The following is a 22,339-nucleotide window of genomic DNA, read 5'->3' as shown; positions in this document are numbered from 1 at the left end:
GGGAGCAAAGGTGCTGGAGGGGGGGGGGGTTGTGAGGTGGGGGCTCTGTTGGGGCCGCTGCTCAGCACACGTATAAGCCTCGTGGTGCTGCTGCTGTGTTTTGTTTTTATTTTTCTCCCCCTGTTCCGCGTGAGCGCTGCCGGGCTTTCGTCGCTCTCGGGAGGCTGAAGTCATCTGTTTGTGCTCAGCAGCAGCTGTGCCCTAGGACCTGCTCATGGGGTGCCTCCACCCGGTGTGCTGAGACCCCGATCCCCCCCCCAGGCTGGCTTGTGTCACACGCTGACTGCTGTACCCTAAGGGTGGGCATCCAGTGGCACGTGTGAGATGGGGCTGGGGGTGCCCGCGCTGCTGCACTGCAGGTGTAGGAATGCTGGTGAGCTGCTTTGGGGTGTTTGTGCTGCAGCAGGGATCTGGGATGCTGCTCCTGGACACGGGGCAGCCCCTTGGATGTCCCCCGTGCCGTGCAGCCTGCTTTGGGGTGAAACCCTCCAGATTTGGCAGTGTGCACCGCAGGGGCTCCGTGGGGTCAGCCCGGTGTGCATTGCTCCTCCTGGCCTTGCTCACAGCTCAGGAAATCGCTGTCTGGCCCCACACTGCAGCTTCCTGCTGCTTCCCATGGGGGGCTGACAGCTGGGAACAGGGGATGCTCCCGTCAGCAGGGCTTTGGGCATGGGCTGCCCCATCTGTTGGGCACAGTTGTGACCCCTAGGTACATCGGTAGGGGTGGGAGGAGAAGGGGGGATGGAAGGGACAGCCGTACTGCCAGCACTGTGGCTGACTGCGCATCACTAGGAGCCCTGAGCGTGTGCTTAGGGACCGTGTATGCTTAGGACCGTGTCCCCGGGTGGTGTGGTCCCCCCCTCCTTCCAGCTCTGAGGTCGTGGTGGTGACATGGGGGACACTGGTTTTGGCCAACCCAACTTCTTATTTGGAGGTTTGCGGCCGCGGGGACGGATGGACGGACAGACAAACAGCTGCACAAGGCGTCTCCAAGTGCTGTGCAGGGCTGGGGGGGGGGCCACCATCCAACCCATCTGCCTGCAGCGTGTTCCTGGGTCGGCTTTTTGTCAGCTGGTTGGTGATGGTGGCTCTCACCCTGCCCGGGATAAGCACGTGTGTGTGCCTCCCTCCCTGCTGCTCCAACAGCTGCGTTTTCTTCTCCATCTAACCCCCCCCCCCCCACCCTGGATTACTGCCCTGAGCTCTCCCAAAGTGCAAACACTCTGCACACAGGGCCCTTCAGTCCTCCGTGGGGGGGGGGGAAAGACCGTGCCAAGGTCAACCCCACGCGGGGACAGGGCCCCCAGGGTCGTGGGTCTGTGGTGGGGGAGGATGGAGCCACTGCTGCTGCATGTGGATGGAGTGCAGATGCCCCGACCGTGGTGTCCCGGGATGGGGGGGGGGGGGGGGGGGCTGAGTGTGCTGCTGCTGTCTTCTGTTTTCAGTCCAGAACATCTGCGCAGTAATGAGGAAATCTGGGCTTTCTCCTGCTTCTCAGCCAGGTCCTGTCACGTCTTTCCTCTTCCAAAAAGGGGTTTGGTGGTGCTGGTGTGTTATTACTTTTGTCTTTTTTTTTTCAGTTCCTCCCCGTTCCCACTATTGCTGGTGCAGCGTAACCTGCTCCTCGCTGTCACTGACCCCATCCCTGGGCATGGGGTTTTCCACGGGGGTCCCTACTTGGCTCAGGGGGTGTCCCCAGGGTGGGTGACATGGGAATGTTGCAGTTTGGGGGTGGGGACACCTCCTTGCTGTGTGGTCACTGACGCTCTGCTCACCTGCACCGTGCCTGGGTTTGGCTCCCAGTAAGCCCCAGTTTGGGGCTGCTCTGTGCCAAATGGTGTTTCAGACCCCGGGCAGTGCATCACCCTGAGATAACCCCGTGTCCTTCCACCCCTCTGTGCTGCACGGGGGCTGCGTGCTGCTGGGCCAGCCCTGCCCTCAGTGCACCCCACGCTCTGCCCGGTGCCATCCACTCTCCCTCTTTGCCATCACCCATTTCTGCCTCCCATCCATCTCTCATCGCTCTTTTGCTCCATCAGAGCCCCTAAAGGTGCACGGTGCACCCTGCAGCCGCGCTGTCTGGCTCAGGACCTGGCACCTGGAGGTGACGTGCACCCTGTGTCCCCATCTCAGGGCTGCACAGCTGCTATTCCTGGCGGTGTGGGGCTGCTTTCCTGCAGCCAACAGCACGTCGGGCCAACACGGGGCCGGCTCCCAGCAGCTGCTGCCCTTTTATTTTTAATCCCCTCAGCCCCTCTCTGTGCTGGACGGGGAGGGGACGAGGAATCCCCCCAGCATGAGTGAGCTCCAGCCCTCTTGGGATCCCCCCCCCCCCACCCCACCTCCTTAACCCAACCCTGTTTGTGCTCCCGTTGAAATCCGGAATCCATTCGGTGGGCGGCTGCAAAAATAGCGTTGGGTTTTGGGAGCTCTGTGGGGGGGGGTGGGGGGGGGAAGGTCCGGTTTCTCCCTTTCCTGGAGGAATTAGGGAGGCCACATGCTGCCAGGAGTGGTTGGCTGGTAGAGGCAAGCGGAGGCTCCGAGGAGGCGAGCAGGCGTCCGCACAGATGGAAATTTGATCACCCACGGCTCAACAGATTGTTTGATTTATTTTAAAATCAAGCAGATGGCTGCAACAGGAGTTTGTTTAAGTTCAGCTCCGAGCTGGGCCAACGGCCAGGATACTCGGGGAAGGGGAAAAGGGGGGGGGGGTGGAGGAGGGGGGGGGAGAGAGGCGTGCCAAAAAATGTTCAATGACTTTGGTCATCCACCACCTCTCCTCCTCCCCTCTCCCTCGCGCGCTGCCTGGCTCCCCCTTATCGCATCCCTGGCTCCAGCATCCCATATTATGTCCCCCCCCTGCCCCCCACTGTGCACGTGGCATTCCCTCTCCGACTGTCCCTGTGTCTTTTCTGTGTCCCAAGAGTGGAAGGTGAAGGAAGAAGTAGAGCGGGTCCTATCTGTGGCGTGTTCTCCCAGTCAGGCATGGGATGGGGTCCCATTAGGTGCAGTGGGGGTGGGAAGAGGGGTGGGCGAGTCCCCAGTCAGGGTGACGTGGAGCAGGATGTGATGCTGTCAGCTGGAGGATGTGGTGTGTCTGGCACGGGTCCCCCAAATCGGGGCCACCCAGGGATGGAGGAAAGCCCCGGGCACGTGGCTGTGTCCCTGTGTAGGATGCTCTCGTGGCCTCGCTGCCATATGGCAGGCAGGGAAGGAGTGTGGGATTTGCTAGTGTCCTATATGGTGTCATTTGGGGGACCCTCAGGGGGTGGGCCGTGCTGCATGGCTGCACCCCACTCCCTGTGCCATTAACAGGGGTGGTGGTGATGTGGGGTCCCCAGTGAGGGCTGGATGGGATGGAGGTGCTCTCCTTCTCGGGGACAGGAGCTGTTGGCATCCCAGCAGAGGGGCTGCTCATGGAGCACTGTGCATCCTCCCGCTGCCCTGGGGGTGTCCCTGTCCCCACACATAGGGGGCCGCAGGGGAGAGGTGGTGGGAAGGGGTTAAGGCAGGCGAAGGCAAACAAGAGTGCTGCGGGGCCTGGGTGGCTGACAAGCCAAACAACTGTTTTTGACTCACTGTTGCTGCCTTGCCAAGCGCAATTGCTTCCACATTCCCATCCCCTTGGCTGGAGGGGTGTGAGGAGACGTTGGCTTTTTGGGAGGCTGCAGGGAGCAAAGGGGGATGCCGGGGGGGTTGGGGCTGGGAGGTGGCAGCAGGGGGAGGATGCCATGGCACTGCTGCTCTGCTCTTCTCTCCTTTTTTTTCCCCCTCCCTGCTAAGCACTGTGAGCGATGCTGTCGGGATGGAGCATCCCCTGTGCCAGCCCCAGAGCTCAGAGAAGAAGGGCTGGGGGGGCCCTCTGGGGGCAAGGGGCAGCAGCATCCCTTATCCCCCCCTCTTCCTGTGGGCCTGGAGCCCCCCACTCTCGGTGTACCCCCGCAGGATGAGGAGTGAACCCCACATGGTGATGGGTAGCAATGCTTCTGGCTGGGGGCAGCAGTGTGAGCCCTGGGAGCCGGGCTGTGGTGCTTGGAGGAGGGGGGTGGGCTTCTCGGATGCTGCTGGGTGGATTTAATGATCTTTGGAGCCTTTTTTTTTTGTTGTTGTTGTTGTTCCTTGGGATGATTTCTTGGCAAACGAGGCGTCGTTTTCAAGCACTGAGCTCTGCTGCCTCCGAACTGCTGGCTGCGAAGTGGGACGGAGTAGGGCCTGCTCTTAAAAACAAAACAACAACAAAAAAAGGGGCGACTTGCCCTCAAACAAACAAAAAGCAGCCCCAAAACCAGAGCGATTGATGGAGGCTGCAGACGTGGCAGTGAGGGGCTGGGGACACGGGACCCACACTGCGGTCCTGTTGCCTCTGTGCATTGCCTTTGCTGCTCTATCTCAGCGTCCCTGTGGGGCCATCACTGCAACACTGGGGGTGCTCCGCTGGAGAAAGGATCTGGAAACCCCGACCCCCCCCAAAAAATAAAAGGGTGGGCAACTATAGAGGCGGTGAGAGGGGCAGATCCCCTTCCCCAGGCGGCAGATGGGGCTCGCAGCGCGCCGTGGGGCCGGGGAGCAGCAGCTCTGCCTCCTCATGTGTTTGCAAATCCTCACCAGCTGAGGGGATTAAAGCCGGCATCTGGCTTGCTTTATGATATTAAAACAAAGGGAGTCGGAGGCGCCATGATTGGGGCAGGGAGGGGAGGGAGAAAAGGGGGGGGGGGGGGCTCACCGAGGTGTAACTGCTGGGAAAATATGTCAGAATCCTCTGCAGCTCTTCCCGAGGGGTTTTCCTGGGCAATCCCTCGGCCCTGGGGCTTGGTGCTGTTGTGGGATTTGGGGGGGGGGTGGGGGTCATGGCTTGGGGCTGGAGGGGGATGGGGGTGTCCCCGCTGCCCCCGTGGGATGCAGGCTCTGGATGTGGGGTGGGCTGCGGGGTTGCTCCGTGCTCTGCTCTGCAAGCCAGCAAGAATTCAGGAAGCCGGCGCGCGGCGAGTGCCAAGTGCGGCTGTACCGCAGCCAAACCCCCGCTTGTTTGCTCGTCTTGCTGGAGCCAGTGAGTGACCTTATTAGCTTAGGGGGCAGCTGCCTTATTAACACACATCTGGCTGCGAGGAGGCCGCATAGGCCCTATATTGTCTCCCTGCCCGCTCCCAGCCCTGCGGTACCTTGCAGGAATGCTGCTGGGGGGCTCGACTTGGGGCAGGATGGGGTGGGCTAGGCTTTGTGGGGGGAGGGTACAATTTGAGGTGATAACCCGTGGGATGGGGCTGCGCTGTTGGCGTTCCCGTGGGTGCTGCCCCCATCTCTGCCCATCAATGTGGCTCTTCGTTACGAGACCCCATAGGAAAGGTATTGGGGATGGACCACCCGCGCAGCATCCCGCATGCAGCCTGGGTTGGAGCTCTGCACCTTGGCATCACCTTGGGGACTTCAGGATGGGGCCACGTGCGTTTCCCCAATGCCAACAGATAGCGGATTGGCAGCAGGGCATCCCACAGCTTTGGGTTTCTCTGTTGGGCCACCCCAAATCCACACTGTTGCAGCAGGCGTGCATCCATGTCCGTACCCATAGGACCCCCAGCACCGCAGCATCCCCTCTCGCTATGGTTACCCCTGAGCTGGGGGGTTGGGGGGGGTGCCTGGAGCCCCCATGGGGCCGGGGCCAGGCGCCAGGCAGCGATGCCCTTTGTCCCTCTTGGCACACACGGCGCTCGGCAGCTCTTGGCTTCTCCCTCCTGTTTTGGAAATTCAAAACATTTACAGGGCGGCCCACTCGCGCCCTCCCTGCCACGGAGAGAAGCATTTGGCTGACTCCTCTGCTTTCCTTGGCTGCCTCTCCCTCTTGTTCGAGCTCTGCGGGGCCTTTTCTCCACCCCCTCCCCTTTTATTTCTTTTTTTTTTTTTTCTTTTTCTCCCTTTTTTTTTTTCTCCTTGTGGTGTGAGCTCTCCAGGCAGCAGCTGCTCGCAGGAAAACCTCTTGTGGTGGTGGTGGGGGCACAGCCCCATGAGCTTCATCCCTCCCCACGCCACATCCCCATGCACTGACCTTGCTCTCCGCTGGGAAGGGCAGCGCGGTGCTGCACCAGCGCTAATGAGCTCTGCCTGAGCAGCAGCATTAATTAGCTCCTGGAGAGGGGGGGGGGGAGAGGAGGGAGATGAGCATCTCACTGCTGGGAACACAGCACAGGACCACTGCAGCCCCGTGTGGCACGTTTGCTGGGTGCTTGCTGTCCTTCCTCCTGCTCCTGTGGGTTTCATCCAACTGCCCCCGGGAGGGGGCACTGCGATTTGTATGGGGGGGGGGTTAGGGGAACATATGGGGGTGTCGTCCTGCTGCCCCAAGAAGTGGTGACCCCTCTCGACTCCTGCATGGAGGGGAGACCTGGGATGGGGCATGGCACGTGGGGTGATGGAGACGGGGGGTGGGGGGCAGAGGGGAACGAGTAGGGCAGTGGTTTCAGGGCTGGGAAGGTCGGGAGGATGCCGAGCTTGAACTTGAATGAGCTGCTAATTGCACCGTGCCTAATTACAGGGAGAGAGCAAATCGCTCCGGTGCTTCATCCAGTGTCTGACACGGAATAACGAGGATAATTAGCAATCAGACGGGAAGCTGCCACCTCCCTGTGTCCCGCAGCCCTGGAGGAGGGCCCACCCCCCCAAAAAGAAAAAAACAACCAACAAAAAACAGACAACTCAGCACCCCATGCAGCTCTCAGGAAGCAGTCCAGAGAAGGTGGTGGTGGGGGGGGAGGTAGGCACAGATGGTGGCCCTGAACCTTTCATCTCCCCCTGGGGGGGTTGGGGGGGCAGCAGCCCAACCGGACTGCGCGCAGCCTGCGGTGCACTAACACGCTCGGCCGCTAGGGGGCGCCACATCCATGCGAGCGCCCTGCGGGGCCGCTGCCGCCCCCCCCCCCCAACTCCAGCTCCAGCTCTCGGTGCCCGTTTCGGGGGGGAGGGGGGGGGGATGGAGATTGGCGGTGCTGCGCTGCTTCATGGCTCCTTGGGAGGGATACGGGGCCCCGAAACGCGGTACTCCTTCCAGGCCCCAAAAGGACCCCCAGATGCTCCCACCCACGATGGGCACAAGGCATTTGGGTGGCTTTGCCTTCGGGGCTTTCCCTCCTGCAAGGACAGCACAACGGGACCCCCGTGGGGCTCCTCATCCCAGCAGATCCCAGTGGCTCCCAGTCTGACGGTCCCCGGAGCTGCATGCCCTGCAGGGCAGGGGTCACCCCACCTGTCCTCCTACATGCACGCCTCCTTGCTGCCTCTCCTTTTCTTTCTGTTCCCCCCCCCCCCACACACACACACTCTTTGAGCAGCTGTTCTCTAATAAGCTGTTAATGATGATACAGTAAGTAGGAGCAGGGAGTCCTGCGGGAGCTGCCACGATTTGTGTAATTGGTCTCGGAGGAGACAAAAGTATCTAATATTTACATGGCGGTATTAGTCCCCGGGGAGTGCTGTCTGGGGGGGGGGGGGGGAGGCAGATCCCGACCCCAACCTGTCTGCTCCCATCTGATGGATCGCTGCGGCACTCATGGGGTGGGAATTGGGGCACTCGGAGGGAGGTGGGGTGTGGGCATGGGGTTGGGTGAAGCTGTGGGGCAGAGCATCCCGTGGCCGGGGGAGGGGTGGGTTTGGGGTTGGGGGGGGTTTGGCTGCTTTGCTTCTGTAGGGAGGAGGGAGGATGCTGTGGGGGTGCGGTAGGAGCCAGGGGTGCCTCGGGGTGGATTTATGAGGGCTTTGTCCGGGCTCCATATGGGCGCAGATTAAAGCGACGTGTTCCATATGGGCAGATTAGTGAGGCACACGCTGGGGAGCTGCTGGGGCTTGGGGGGGGGGGGGGAAGGGAGGGGGGAGCCAGCACCGGGATAGGGATGAGGTGATCTGGAAGGTTTGGAGGATGCTCCAGAATGGAAAGGACCGTGGCAGTGCTGGCAGCTCGCTCCTGTCCATCCCAGTGTGCCACGAACCCATCCATTGGGTTCTGCGTGCTGCGGGTGTAGGGGAAACTGAGGCACAGAGGGGTGGGGAGCAGCCAGGCTCAGCCTGTGCTCCCTCCAGGCCACCGAGGCTTTCCCAAGTCCCCTTCAGCCTCTCCGCGTCACGAAGGCGTTGGCACTTGTCCCCCTTCCACCCTAAAGCTCTACCCAAGGTGTTTCCCCCCTGTGCTGTTGCAGCAATGGGATGCCCAAAGCAGTGTGGTCACCCGCAGGGACATACCCTGCTCCGTGGAGGTGCTGAGCACATTGTGACCCCCAGCAGTGCTGCTGCATCCTTATCCCCCCCATCAGGGAAGAGGATATGGGGCCCCCTCAGCGTCACGCTTCCCCCCATTCCCACTGAGATTCCCATTTTCCCATTGCCGTGGCAACCTCTGGCATGGCAACGCAGTGCCTGCTGTTAGGGGACGTCGTGCATGTGCCCACCCCATGCCCGGGGTCCCACTGAGGGGGGAGGGGGTGAGGGGACATGCAACGGGGACAGCGAGGGGGTGGCTGTCCTGCAACGTCCCTAAGGCTGCGTGGATGTGTGGCTGTCAGCTGCCACGTGTGGGAGCTGTGGGGTGTGCTCAGTGGTGGCGCTCACCCTTTTCTGATGCTCCCTAATCCCATCAAGTTGGTGCCACCTCTGCCATGCTCGGGGCAGCTGCTGAAATGTCCCCGTGCCAGGTGGACGGGGACCTCCCTGCTGGCCCACGGCCAGTTGGAGATGGGAGCTGCTTTGGGGAGCAGTGGGGCTGGGATGGGGTTGGTTGTTGGGCATGAGTACAGTGGGTCCGCTGTGGGGTCCCCAGTAGTGCTCCCAAGGAGGTCCCCAGTGGGGTCTGCAATGGGGTCCACTGTGGGGTCCCCAGTGGTGATCCCAGTGGGGTGTACAATGGGGTCATCAGTGGGGTTCCCAGTGGTTTTCCCAGTGGGGTCCGTGTGTCCCTGCCTTTGGCCTGTTGTCCTCTTGGCATGCAGCTATGGGCTGAGGGCAGCATCCATAGCACTCGCAAGCTGGAGGAGGGGGGTACAACCCCCCGGGTGTGTGCTTTGGGCGGGGATGACCCCCCCCCGCCTCCTCCCACTCCCCCTGCGTTATCTCCTAAGTCTGCTGAGCAGGGGAATCGCTGCAGCCACCATCTGTGAGCTGCCAATAATGGGATTAACTCCTTCCCCTCGGCTGGGGCCGCGTTCCTGGCACCCCCTCGCAGCATCCCTAGTGCTGGGTGGGACATCCCCCCTGCCAAAGCCCCCCCCCCCCCCCCCATGCTGAGAGTCACGTTTCCCTTCCTGTGGTTTGTATTTTGGGGGTCGTGTGTGTGTGTGTGTGTGTGTGTGTGTGTGTGTGTGTGCAAACCGAGCCCTCTGGGTGCAGCATCCATGCATGGTTGCAAGGCTGCAGGGTGCCCGGTGACCCCCCTAGGGAGTGATAGAGTGGGGGGGCATGGAGGCAGCCCCCCCCCCCAGCCCCATTCCGCAGGTTAGGGCCTGCTGGGGGCGGGCAGCCCCTGATAATCCTCTTAGGCTGCACCCGGAGCAGCTGGCGAGGCTGCAGCTCCCTCCCAACAGGTGCCCCCCAGGACCTCCCCCCCCCGCCCACCATGCCCAGGGCTCTGTGCGGGGTGTGGGGCTCCCCCCCCCACCGCAGGCAGCCCCCTCCCCTCCAGGCCGGCCCGGGAGCACTCATTAATTATCTAATCTTCCCTTTATGTTTAATTTACAGCCCCGCGCGGCTCTGGCCATATGCTGCTTTTGTTGTGTCTGGCTCTTTGTTGTGGCAGGCAGCACTGGCTGCCCAGACCCCCCCCCCCTCCGCCAGCCTTTGATCCCCCCCCCCTCCCCTTCCATCCACCCCACAGGCACCTTGGCGAGCCCCCCCTGGGGCGGGGGGAGGCACTGCGAGGAGGGGGCACATTGCCTTTTTTTTTTCCCCTTCCTTACTAATTTCCCTGCCTCCCCCCCTTCCCAGCATCACCCCCCCCCCCCCCAGCTTCCCCTCCCTCTTGCCCGGCTGTCCCCGGCAGCTCCAGATTTGTGTGCGTGCGGCCGTGCTCCTCCCTGCTCCGCTGCCACCACGGGGTCACCGCTCGTCCCCTCCGGCTGTGTCACGCAGGTAGGTGACATGCAGGTGGCCCCCGGCCCTACAGAGGGGTGGGGGGGCTCCACCCCCCCCCCAATGCGGGCATCGGTGGGAGGAGGATGCAGCCCCTTCCACCCCATCCTCCCCAGGACTTGTTGCGTGCCCGTCGGTGTGCTGGGGGGGGCATGGATTTGTACCAAGGGGACACGCGCACACACACACACACACACACGTGGGTGGGAATGCTTTGGGGGGGGGGGGCACGGCAGCGGGGTCCCCTTGGTACCCTGAGCTGCTGCGAACTCGCTGCGAAGTTTGCAAAGTGCTGCCGGTGTGGTTGAGTTTTTTGGGTCTGCTTTGCTCCGGGATGCATGGGAGGAGGGGTTGGGGGCGTGATCGTCGCCTGGGGGTTTTCTGTTCTGGTGGGAGGACAAAACCGTCCTCTTGACACTCTGTGTGGGGCAGGGGATGTGGTGGGAGATGCTGGTCCCAAAGGGTACTGATCCCCAAGGGATGCTGGACCCCAAAGGATGCCTGTTCCTGAGGGAAGCTGATTTCCAAGGGATGCTGGAACCCAGAGGGTGCTAGTCCCCGAGGGATGCTGATATCTAAGGAGTGTTGATCCTCCAAGGATACAGGTTCCCCAAGGGATGCCGATCCCCAAGGGATACCTGTTTCTGGTGGGTCCAGCAGCAGCAGGAGCATCCCCCCCCCGAGCCCCCACCGCTGCAGTCCCTTGGTGCAGGCTGAGGTGGGGTTGGCCAAGCTGCAGCTCTGGGTGCTGGGACTGAAGGGTCACCTCAGCCGTGGGGGTCGTGGCCCTGCCAACCCACGCTGGCTCTGCTTTGTCTCCTCTGTACTGAGAACCACGGTGCGGTGATGGGGACAAACCCCATTTCACAGCGGGGATGATCCGTGATGGGGCTGGGATGCGGTCTATGGGATCGGAAAGAGAAGAGCAGCCATCCTCCTGCATGGTGGGGAAACTGAGGCAGCGGGGCAGGATGCAGAGTGCCCCCAGCGGAGCAGGTGGGGTTCGTGGTGCAGGCTGGCACTGCTGCTCACTCTGCCTGCGGGTTGCTCTGTGCTGTGGGTTGCTGTGTGCCTCATGTTGCAGGCTCAGTGCCACCTCCCAAGCCTCAGGCTCTGCTCTTCCCCACAGGGCTTTGCACGGTCCTGGTGCTGGATGCCCACTGAAAGGGGCGATTGTTGGCCCCGAGGCGGGCTGCTCTGGCGCTGTGTGTGGCCGGGCTGCGGGTTGCAGGGCTGTCCTTGGCCCCCTGCCCGTCACCGTGCCCTTTTCCAAAGGCAGCTCCATGTGGGCACTGCTTGGCTGCTGTCCTCCTGCCAGCACTGCGAGGCCGTGCCCCGTGGGGCGGCACTTGGGGGGAGGGGGGTGCCACTGCTGTCATGAGCTTGCCGTCCTCAGCTTGAAAGCCCCTGGTTTCCCAGCACAGCTCCTGCTCCCCGTCCCCATGCATTTCTCCTTGGCACCTGGCTTTGGGTAGCACAGCTTTGCTCCCTGCTCGGGTACCCGCTGTCTGTGCATCCATCCCCTCCCAGCTCGCTTGTCACCTAATGGTGCGGTGTATTCCGATGGCTTTTTAAGTGCTTAATGGCGCGCGGGGCTAATGGTGCGCTTCCCTCTGCTCATGCTGCCCGGGCAGATGGATGACGTCGGGGCTCAGCACTGCCCAAACCTATGGGGAAAAGGATGAGGCCGGGGGCTGTGAGCGGGTGCAGCCTGCCCACCTCTCCTCCCTGCTCCCTGCCACCGCTCCGAGCGGTAATGTCATCGTAAACGATATTTATCTCGAGGTGATAAAAATCTATTTCCAGCGACCTCTTGGAAATGGCCCTCGTAAAACCAGGCAGCAGACGGAGGCAGGAGGCAGCGGGGGGGGGAGGGGGAGGGGGCAGGTGAAGAGATGGCAGCCAGCACCCATGGCTTGTGGGGGCTACAGCATTTTGGGGTTTGAGCATCCCTGGGCTTGGAGATCTGAGCATTGTGGGCCTCAAGCATCCCACGGTTCAAGCAGCCTGGGTCTCAAGCACCCCTGGGTTTGGGGATCCCTGGGCTCGGGGGTCCTTGGGTCTCAAGCATCCTGATGCTGCAGCATCTCGCTCCGGAAGGCAAAGAAAGGAGCAAAGAAAGAAGCAGGGTGGGGGCTTTTTCATGCAGGAAGTGCACTGGGGTGCAGCTTGCTGGAGTCGCAGCTTTGGGGAGCAACTGTTGGAGCTGCTGGTCGCCAGCCAGGGATATTTGTAGGGGTGAGATGCTGAGCTGCATGCTGGGTCTGTCCTGCAACCCCCCCCAGCTCAGGGCCACTCACACCCCGCTCCCCCTTCGGTGCTGATGGCTGGGTGCTGATTCAGCCTTTTCCCTCCCAGCACTAATTACTCAGCCTGTTGCAGAGTCTTGGCCATAAATTGTTTGGTGGGAGCGGGCCCGGCAGGCGGAAAGCCTCCTTGGCTCCTTTCCCTGCTGACCTGAGCAGGGATGTGTGACCCGGTGCAACGCGTCGGCACGCTGAGTCGGGGGCCCCCATGCACCCCAGTGGGCTTCCCCATTCCTCCCTGCCTGCTTTTGTGGCAGCATCCCTCCTCCCTGCCCTGCATTCTTCCTGCCTACCAATCTCCTCTAAATTGGGGACAGCAGGGCAGTGGGTGCCTGCAGAGCCCTACCCAGGGGCTGGGTGCTCTCTGGGGTGCTCGGTGCTGTGCCAAGGGCACGCTGCAGGTGTTGCCTTGCCTTCAGGTCTCCCTTACAGATGGTGTGTGTTTAATGTGCAGCTCGCTGTAAGTCTGTCTTTAGATGGCAGGAGGGAGCTGAGAACAGCAGGCTGAGCGGTGCAGCAGGATGAGGATGGAGGATAGGGGGCACTGAGTCTTCAGTGCTGATGGCATGGCCCCTGGACACGGCTGCATGACACCCACCGGGGTCTGTGGGTGCCCATGTTCCTTCCAGGTCCCCATTTGGTGTCCCAGTGGTGTCCTAATGAGGTCCTACCCCACGTTCCCTTGTCCCTGGGGAGGTTTGACAAGGACGCCGTGCCCACATGCCGTGGGATTGGTGCACTTCTGGGAATGTCCCGAAAGCATGAGCCTCTGTGGGGCAGGAGGGGTTTTCCAGGGCGAAAAGCCCCTTTGGGCAGCATGGGAGGGTATATAGTGTGTCAGGGTGGGCCGTGTGCCCGTGAGGATGGGACAGTGCTGCAGGCAGAGGTGGGTGAGTGCTGTGCGGCCGTGTCCCTGTAATGAGGAGGGTGAGCAGAGCAGCAGAGCTTCCCGAGGGGTTTCTGCCCTGCTTGGGGTGGGTGGGTGCAGAATCTGGGTCCCCCCCTGGAGCCACAAGTCATAGTCAGTGCAGAATGGGAGCTGTGGGGACAGCTGGGGCCCAGGGGGGGTCACTGGTGTGCCCAGGGAGGGACGGCCCTACTTGAGCTGTTCTTTCTGAAGCCTAACGGTGGCTGTGAGGTCAGTGTGCAGCATGGCCTTGGGGACATCCTTGTGGGTTTTGGTGGGGCTGGCTGTCCCCATGCACCCATCTAATGCCGAGAGTGACGGTGGGACCCAGCTGTCCCTGCCTCCGTTTCCCCGTGCAGAGAGAAGTGGCAGAGCCGTGTTTCCTGGTGGTGAGGGCTGCTGTGGCCGTGCACCAGGCTCCCACCCTGCCCGTACAGCTTGGCACCGCGGTGCAGTGGGGCTGCAAATGGCAAATCCCATGACCTGAGAAAACCGAGGAAATCGGGGCCGTGGAAGGGCTGGGGCTTGGCTGGGGCAGGCAGCAGCAGCAACAGCGGGGCTGGAGGAAGCCGGCAGCGGGCGGCCACCCCCCCCCAACCCCCTTGGCCTCCCCCTCCATCACCTCCCCGCTCGCTCGCGAACAAATGTCTGTTCTTGCAAAAAAAAGAAGTGACAGGGGTCGTCTCAGTGCTTTCCACATGACCTGCCCGGGAACAGAGGACGTCTTTGTTAATCCACTGAGCTGTCAGTTCAGCCTCTTCACAAAAGGCATAAACCACTTATTGCTGTTCTCACCCCTGACCCCGGATCCGCCTGCGCGGCCCCCATTGTGCCGCCCCGAGGAAGCTGGCAAACAATTTGGGCTGCGCGGGGCCGCATCTGCGCGCCCGCCACCTCGCCTGGCAGCTGCCGTGCAGGGCCGGGGGGGCTGCCACAATGGGACCCCCCCCCTTATCTGCCTGCCCTGTGTCCCCAAGCAGCTGGTTGGGGCGGGGGGGGGAGAAGGGCGGGGGGGGGGAGTGGGGTGTGCTGGGTGCTGCGCCCCTCGGCCCCAAACCCCTTAATGAGGGGATGAAAGCTCCTTAGGGCCGCTGGTTGGGACAGGCTGGGACGGCAGCTTTAGGTAAAGCCGCTTAGGGTTGGGCACAAAGCCGGGCGAGAATAGCTAGGGGAGGGATGCCTGCACCCCCCCCAACCCCCCCCTACCAGGCTTGGGTGATGCCCAGGGTGTCTGGGGTTGGGGGGGGCTGAGCACATGCTAGACTCCCATCCTTCCCCCCCTCAAAGCACCCCGACCCCGCTGTGCGCTGGAGCAATTAGCCACTGTCGCTTCGGGACTATATATAACCCAAATTGCTGCCTGCAGCTCGTTAGCTCGCTGTCACCATCGCTGCGGCGACGTCGGGTGAGATCATGTCAGCAGGGCGGGGGGGGGGACACCACAGGGACACGCCGTGGGGTCCCGTGGGATGGGGGTGGGCACCGGGTCAGGCTGTGTTCCTCGGGGTCCTGCAGGGTGAACGTGAGCAGATCGTGTGGGATCCCTGGGTAACCACAGCCCCGTGGTGACACACGGTGCAGCCACCGCCATGCCCACGCAGGCGCCGAGCCGTGCCACACCGGGTGCCCGTGACGTGGGGGTGTGGTGGGTGGGATGCTGAGTGCTGCCAGGATGCTCAGCATCACCCCACGCTCCCTGCATCCCTGCAGTGCCACCAGCCTTGGGGGCAGCCTGGGCCGGGCACGGCCCCAGTGTGGGTAAGAATTAATGCCATCAGCTCTTTCTGGAGCCTTTTCTTTCTTTTTTTCTTTCTTTTTTCTTTTATTTATTTTTCTTCCTTCCTCTTTTTAATTACGGGTTATCACGGTTGTAATTGCAGGTTCCAACTTTCTGCAAGCAAACACGGCTCAGAAACTTGAAACACAGCAGTGGGGGCTGGTGGGCACCGTGGTACCTTGCCATGTCCCACCCCCATAAAGGGGGGGACCGTGCAGCGGGGCTGTGCCTATAGGGGAAAACCTGCTGCTTTTCAGGCTGCGGGACCCGTGGGCATGCACTCTGCTTTCTCACCCCACCAGTGCCATCCCAAAGCCTGTGGGTACCCAGTGATGGGTGCAGAAGGAGCGAGCCCTTGGCTGGTGCGTGGGAGCATCGCTCCCCTGGCTCTGCTTTGAACCTTTCCTCCCTGCTTTTACCTCCCCTGACGCTCGCCCCTCTCCCTTGGGCAGGTATTAGTAGGGCAGAGATCTCTCGGGGCATGCGGCCGCTGCCTGCCTGACAGCTCAATTCTTTCTGTGTTAATAACATCACGTAGCAATGTCACGTTGATGTCACCTCGTGGCGGGCCTGGGGCTGTGGCACCGTGGCTCTGTGTTATGGGATCACCTCCCGGGTCAGGTATTTGGGATTCTGTGCTCCCACTCTGCCCAGCACCTCGGGGTGCTGCAAACAGGGGAGCGCCCGGCTCAGCCTTAATTGGGAGTGAGGCTTTGAGGACACGGCCCCCCTCCGAGGATGCTTTATCTGGGTGGACAGATCCCTCCTAATTGAGCAGATATTCCATGTTCGCAAACAGATGGCTCCTTTGCATCAATTATTCCTTATCTGTGTAACCGGGGATGATTTGCTGACAGATAGCAAGGGGTGAAGTTAAAGCACGGGGGAGGCCCGTGTACTCCGCACTCGCTCACACTGGGGGCTCCAGCTCCTCCCTGTGGGGTCCCAGTGGGGCACAAACCCCGATGGGGGGTGTCCTGGCTGCCTGGCAGAGCCCATCTGCGGCTCTTTGCATCTGAACACCCCCTGCAGGAAAAGAAAAGGGGTCGGGGCTGCCCAGCTGACCCCATGTCTGTTGCATCCCCCGTTGTGCGTTGCTCGGTGCCGCCGTGACGCACGGCCAGAGCTGATTAATGCTAATTAATGACCAGTTGCTGTAGGTATCAACGTGTGCCCCAGCCCTTTCCCTTGCCCACAGGTAGGGATGCACCCCGGGGCTGCGCTCCCAGCGTTGGCACTGCCATCCTCTTCTACGGGGTGGGAAGGAGCACCCCACAGCTGTGATGGCTGGGGCAGCGGGTGGCAGTCCGCCAGTTGGAGCCACTCGAGGGCTCGTGGGATGCGCCGAGCGCTGCCATATGGATTCCATAAATTAAACCTTTCCAGGAAGCGAGTGGTAAATTTATACGGCTGCTCGCATGTGTGGCTCATTGAGTCTGAGGGCTTCCCAGCAAAATTCATGTGCCATCCATCTCACTTAGGCTCTCCAGGTTTATGGGACTAATCCTGAGAAGAACTGGATCGACGTCAAACCCTCTCCATCTGCAACCCCGGTCCCTGGGTGGGGAGCGGGGGGTCCCTGCTCTGTGGGGCTGTGCAGATGCAGCATCCTGGGGTTGTTTTGATGGATGCAGAATCCCAGAGCACTTTGTTGCAGCCACTCGAGGACATTTTTGTCTGCATCCTTGGGACAGCTCTGTTGGTGCTGCACGGATGCACTGTCCCAGGGACGTTTTGTTCGTGCATCTCTTCCAGAGGCGAAAATATAACCACGCTGCATGAGTCTTGGGGCTGGGACACGCTGCCTCCTCGCTGTCACTTGATGAAAGATGAGCAGCACTGCTGACAGCACGAGCTGTGCTCTGGGTGCACGCTGAGCAGGAGGGTGACAGATCCAACAGCCGTGGGCTGGGAGCTGCGGGGAGCCGGGCGGTTTGGGCATGGGCACGACCAGCAAAGCCGAGCGTGGGCACGGGCGGCCCTAAAGAGAGCAGAAAAGCAACAGATCGCCCTTTTTAAGGGCTGCGAGAGCTGCTTGGCAGTCAGGGTGTGGAAAACCCATCCTCACCGTGCGGCACATTCGCCTGCCCGGAGCCAGCAGGAAAAGCGAGGGGGAATTGTTGATCTCGAGTAAACACTGCCCGGTTGAGTAATCGGTAGCAGCCGACCCAGCCAGCTGCTGCTCGCCGGCGAGGGGACGCCGCTTTGATTCATGGCCCCCCCCTCCCCACCCCCCCGCCCTCTCCCCTCGGAGCCTTTCTTGTCTGGCTGTGCTGGAAGCAGTGCCCGGATCCAGCTGCAGCCCCGCGCCGGCCACGTGCATCTGCCGGCAGCAAAACAAAAGCATCCTGTGTGCGTGTCTGTGCCCCCGCTTGGCCCTCTGCTTTTGGGCTGGGGAGAGGGAGAAGGCGCTGAGTCCCCGTGCTGCTTCTCTTCCAGGTGTCATCATCTGTCCCCGAGACGCCCGCTTCAAAGCAAGGGACCGAGCCCCGGCACCGGGTGCTGAGCGCCAGGGAGAGCCCGGGGACGGACAGCGGCCCTGAGCGCAGCCAGCGGACGGCTCTGGATGCGGAGGGAACGGACGCTGGAACCACAAGTAGGTGCTGCGGCGCTCCGGGGGGGTCCCCAAGGGCTGTCCACTGTTGGCAACAGGGGGAGAGCACCCGGTGGTTTCGGGTGTGAGGAGATGGGGAGGTGACCTGGCAGCACCGCTGTCCCCGGGGTGGTGAGTCAGGCCACGGGGCGCCGCAGAGAGCGTTGGGCAGGACCCGCTGGGGGCCTGGGGGGACCCACAGGGCTGGGCAGGGCTGCAGCTCCTAGGACTGAGCTGCCTCGTCCGTCAGGAGCGGCAGCATTTTTGGGAGAGGCATCACGATGCGTGCTTCCCTCTTGCCGCCTCCCAGGACTGGCTGGTTTGCTGGGCCGTCCTGGCAGGCCGTGCCGTGCCGTGCCGTGCCGTGCCATGCCGCACCACGCCATGCTGCTTTGATCAGGCAGCAGCCACCAATGCTGTCTCCCAGCACTGGGGACAGCCGGTGCAGCAGGCAGGGAGCCAGCCCTGGGGTTCCCAGGGGGATGTTGTGCTCCCACCCCGGCCCCAAGTACCAGGGGGGGGATCAGGGACAGCCGTGCAGCAGCCCCAGCGCTGCGTCCCCAGGGGGTGCAGGCTGCATTTGCAAGCTGCTCACAGCCCGGCACACGGAGGCAAGCTGGGAGCTGTGGCCTGGAACGGGCCTGCTGGAGTCAGCGCTGGATTTATTACCCTGCCAGTGGCTGCCGGGCAAAGGTGACAGTGACTAATGGCTTGTTACACGCCTGCCACATCTCATCTGCACGCTGTGGCCGGGTGCTGGCGTTCCCAGCCCCGGGCTCAACGTATGGGCAGCCTGCACCCGCCCTGCCTGCCCCGTGGGGACGGGGATGGACCCCTCCCCTCCTCCGTGCCCCCTCCGAAGCGGTGACGGTGACATGTTGGCGCGGGAATCCTCAGCCGCTCTTGTCTGCTCGGTGTCCCCAAAGCACTGCCGGTGGTGGCACATCCCAGGGTGTCCTGGTGAGCCTCGTGTGACACGTAGCACTTGACAACGCAGATGAAACTGCTTTGTGGTTGCAAAAGCAGAGCCGTGCTTGTCACCGCAGTCCCCTCCCAGTGCCACCAGCAATGAGCACAGAGCCCAAGCGTTCCTGGCCATTGGCGTAGGATGCAGGTGACAGCCCTCTGGGGACACTGGACCACTGTTTGGGTTTGACAAAGCGAGGAGGACTGGGAAATAGAGATCTGACAACGGGAAGCTCAAAGTGGGAGTGGATGCTGCCCAAACCCAGGCCGTTGCTGGGAACATGCGTGTGTCGATACGTGTGGGTTTATGTGTGCATGTGCGTACGGATGCTGACAAAGCCACAAATGCATTCACTAGGAAAATTAAAGAATTAACAGGCATCGGCTCGCTCTAGATTAGTAAAGGCAGTGAGATAAAAGCGACTCTTCATACCTTGTGAGGATTGCTGATAAGGGCGTTTGTTCCTCCGTATTCTTGAAGAAGAATGCAGTGAAAATTGAAAACAGAACGGGAGAAAAGGAGACGGGAGGAGAAAGTGCTAAGAGAGGTGGGGGGCTTCGCTGACACGGTGGGTACCGCCAGCGTGGTGGGCACCACTGGTGTGATGGGCACCGCCAGTGTGGTGGGTGCCATCAGTAGGGTGGGCGCTGGCGATGTGATGGGCACCACTGATGTGATGGTATCGTTGATAAGATGGCATTACCAATGTGTTGGGCACAACCGGTGTGACGTGGGGACCACCAGCGTGATGGTACCACCGATGTGATGGCACTACCAATGTGATGGTACCACCGATGTGATGGGCACTGCCACCATGATTTGGGCACCGCCGACGCAGTGCTATGATCCGTACCACCCCTGCGACGCCCACTCAGTCCACCCCACTGCGTGCAGGTGCCGTCCTTTGGGGCAGATCCCCTCCCTCCTCGCATCACCGCTGTGCCCCCCAGTGTCACAGATTCACCCCTCCGATCCCTTTCCTTTCCCCCCCCCTCCCCCCAAGTGGAGGTTCCCATCCCCTCCGGCGCCGCCCACCCCCACGGGGGTGCTCCGTTCCCCGTGGTGTTCCCCCACCCCCCCTCCCCTCGGGTCCGGTGCCAGCCGGGGCCTCCCCACTCCCGCCCCCTCGGGCCCTGCCCTGCCCGGCCCGGCCCCCGGTGAGTCACGCTCCAGCCGTGCGGCTCCCGGGGCGGCGGGCGGGCGCCGAGGGAAGCAGGAAGCGGCGGGGGAGGCTCGGCACGGCTCGGCTCGGCTCGGCTCGGCTCGGCTCGGCTCGGCTCGGCACACGCACGAACGCAGCGCGCAGCCCATGGAGGAGCGCGGTCCTCGGTGGACGGCGCGGCCGCTGGGTGAGTGCTGGGGGGGCCCGCTTCTGGCAGCGCTGCCCCTGGAGGGGGGGGGTGGGGCTGAAGGGCTGGGTGGTGGTGGTGGTGGTGGGTTTAGGGTTCCGTGTAGGGTGCAGTGTTGGGCTCTGGATCCGGTGTGGGGCTCAGGGCTGTGCTCAGAGCCAGTGTGGGTTTGAGGGCTCAGGGCTGTGCTCAGATCCCAGAGTGGGGCTCAGGGTTTGGGGCTCAGCACTGTGCTCAGCCACCAGTGTGGGGCTCAGCCCTATACTCAGCCCTTAGTGTGGGACTCAGAGCTCAGCACTGTACTCAGCCCCCAGTGTGGGGCTCAGCACTGTACTGCAGCCCCCAGTGTGGGGCTCAGCCCTATATTCAGCCCCCAGAGCGGGACTCAGCACTGTACTCGGCCCCCAGTGTGGGGCTCAGGGCTCAGCCCTATACTCAGCCCTCACCGTGGGGCTCAGTGCTCTGCTCAACCCCCAGTGTTGGGTTTGGGGCTGGGTCCCCACATCGTGCAGTGTCACTGAGGGCACCACAGCCCCACGTCAAAGCGCTCGGGCGAGGGGACAGCGTGGTGGGCAGTAGAGCACCAGAGACACAGAGAGAGCTGCTGCAAGCTCAGCCCTGCCACCAGCCGTGGCACCTCGCCACCCCACCTCGCCGTGCTTCGGTTTACCCACACACCAGCTCTTGCGTTATTTGTCGGTTGCGGAGGGTTTCGCTAACCGAACCGTCCGCTTCAACCCGGGGAGCCCGGCCAACGCGTGCTGCCGCCTCTCCCACTCCGCAGGGTGAGGTCACGGCCTCTGCGTCTCGCCCATCTCCCGGCTCATCGTCTCCCGGTGTGTTTATCTGCTCTCCTCCATCCTTGCTCTTCCACCCCTGCCTTGCCCTTTGCCCCGGGGCCCGGCGGATCGCCGTGCCGGCTCCTGGCTGCGCTAATGGCCGGGGTGCCTTCCTCCTGCCCCATCCCAGCACCTGCTTTGCATGGTGGCTGCCAGCTCCTGCCTGCCCTCCGTGTCTCCTATCGAGCACCCGTGGAAGCAGCTCGGCTTCCTCCTGCAGCAGCACCCGGTTGGGCACGGAGGAGCCCGGTGCCCGTTTGTCTGCAGCAGGTGGGTGCTGCGCAGCGAAGCCGGGATCTGCTGGAGGGGTTATAATGGAGGGAAGAGGCAGCGGGAAGGAGGCAGCTCGTCTTCTTGCGCGTGCGCACGCGAGCAGATGGGTGAAGCCTGTGTGGTTTGTGGGTGTGCCCCCGCGGGGCTGTGTGTGTGTGTGTGTGTGCGTGTGAGGCAAGCGTGCGCGAGGCCGTGTGCGCTTGGCAGCGTGTTTGTATAACCTTGTGGGTAGGTGTTGGGTGGAACGATGGCAAACGGTGGCGTGGCCGGTGCCGGCGGGTGCTGTGCGGTGCCCAGGGGGTGGGGGGTGGGGGGGGGGGGAAGAAGGAGGGGGGAGTTGTGGGTTTGCAAGCACTTGGCAAACAGAGCGCTCGTGGCTGTCGGGGGGGGGGGTGTGCTCGGAGCTGGGGGGGGGTGCACACTGCCGGGGTGTGAATATGTGTGAGTGAGTGTGTGCATGCACTCTAGGCCTTTTTCAGGGAGGGGGTGGGGGGTGAGTGTGTGTGTGTGTGTGTGTGTGTGTGTGTGTGCTGGCTCCGGGGCAGGGAGAATTACAGTGGAGACAGTGGCTTTGGCGAGGGGCCAGGGCTCCCGCTGTCTCGGGGAGGGGTACGGGGGAGGGAGCAGCGGGACACGCAGCTCGGCAACGGCGGAACATTTTATCGCTTCCTGGCATGCTAGCACCCAGGATGGGCCTGCAGGTTTTGGGGTGGGGAGAGCTCAGGAGGGGGCTGTTTTTAATCCCCCCTCCCTGCTCTTTCCAATTCCCCTTTCCCAGCAGCCGTGCTCCTTGTCACCGTGGGGTGAAACAGCCCCAGCAGCAGTGCCGGCCCTGAATGCGGGGTTTGGCATGCCAACCTGCAGTGTGAACTTTGGGAAATGGCCGTTCCCTGTGCTTGAGTTCCCCCACGGTGGTCGAGGTGAGGGGAGGGTATCAGCCTCCACTGAGACCCCTCAGTGCCATAAGGACCCCTTGGTGACAGTAGGGACACCTTGGTGCCAGCATCGTGCCTGGGGCTGTTGGCATTCAGAGGGGGCTGTGTGCCCCTGGTGCGGGGGGGGGGGGGGTCACGGTGCAGGTTTGGGGTTGGCGAGAGGTGCTGGAGGAGCGAAGGGCATTGAGGCCCTGTGGGGGGCAGGGGGGGCAGCAGGGACAAAGCTTGGCACCGCACACGAGCCCGCGTGTTCCTGTGTGACCGCTCTGGGAAGCCTGCCAAGGGGATTGCC

General features: G+C 62.4%; 1 protein-coding gene across 1 annotated transcript in view; it reads left to right on the top strand.

Moving 5' to 3' along the window:
• Positions 1–22,339, top strand: part of GSE1 (Gse1 coiled-coil protein) — a 78,219-nt gene that overhangs the window by 5,781 nt on the left and 50,099 nt on the right. Inside the window, 1 exon segment of the mRNA XM_065745382.1 lies at positions 17,531–17,687. Coding sequence (XP_065601454.1) covers positions 17,531–17,687 — 157 coding nt within the window.

Source organism: Cyrtonyx montezumae, unplaced genomic scaffold, assembly GCF_038088225.1.
Source record: "Cyrtonyx montezumae isolate F1298 unplaced genomic scaffold, pur_monq_1.0 scaffold_35, whole genome shotgun sequence".
NCBI lineage: Eukaryota > Metazoa > Chordata > Aves > Galliformes > Odontophoridae > Cyrtonyx > Cyrtonyx montezumae.
This window is presented reverse-complemented; position numbering and strand designations above follow the sequence as displayed.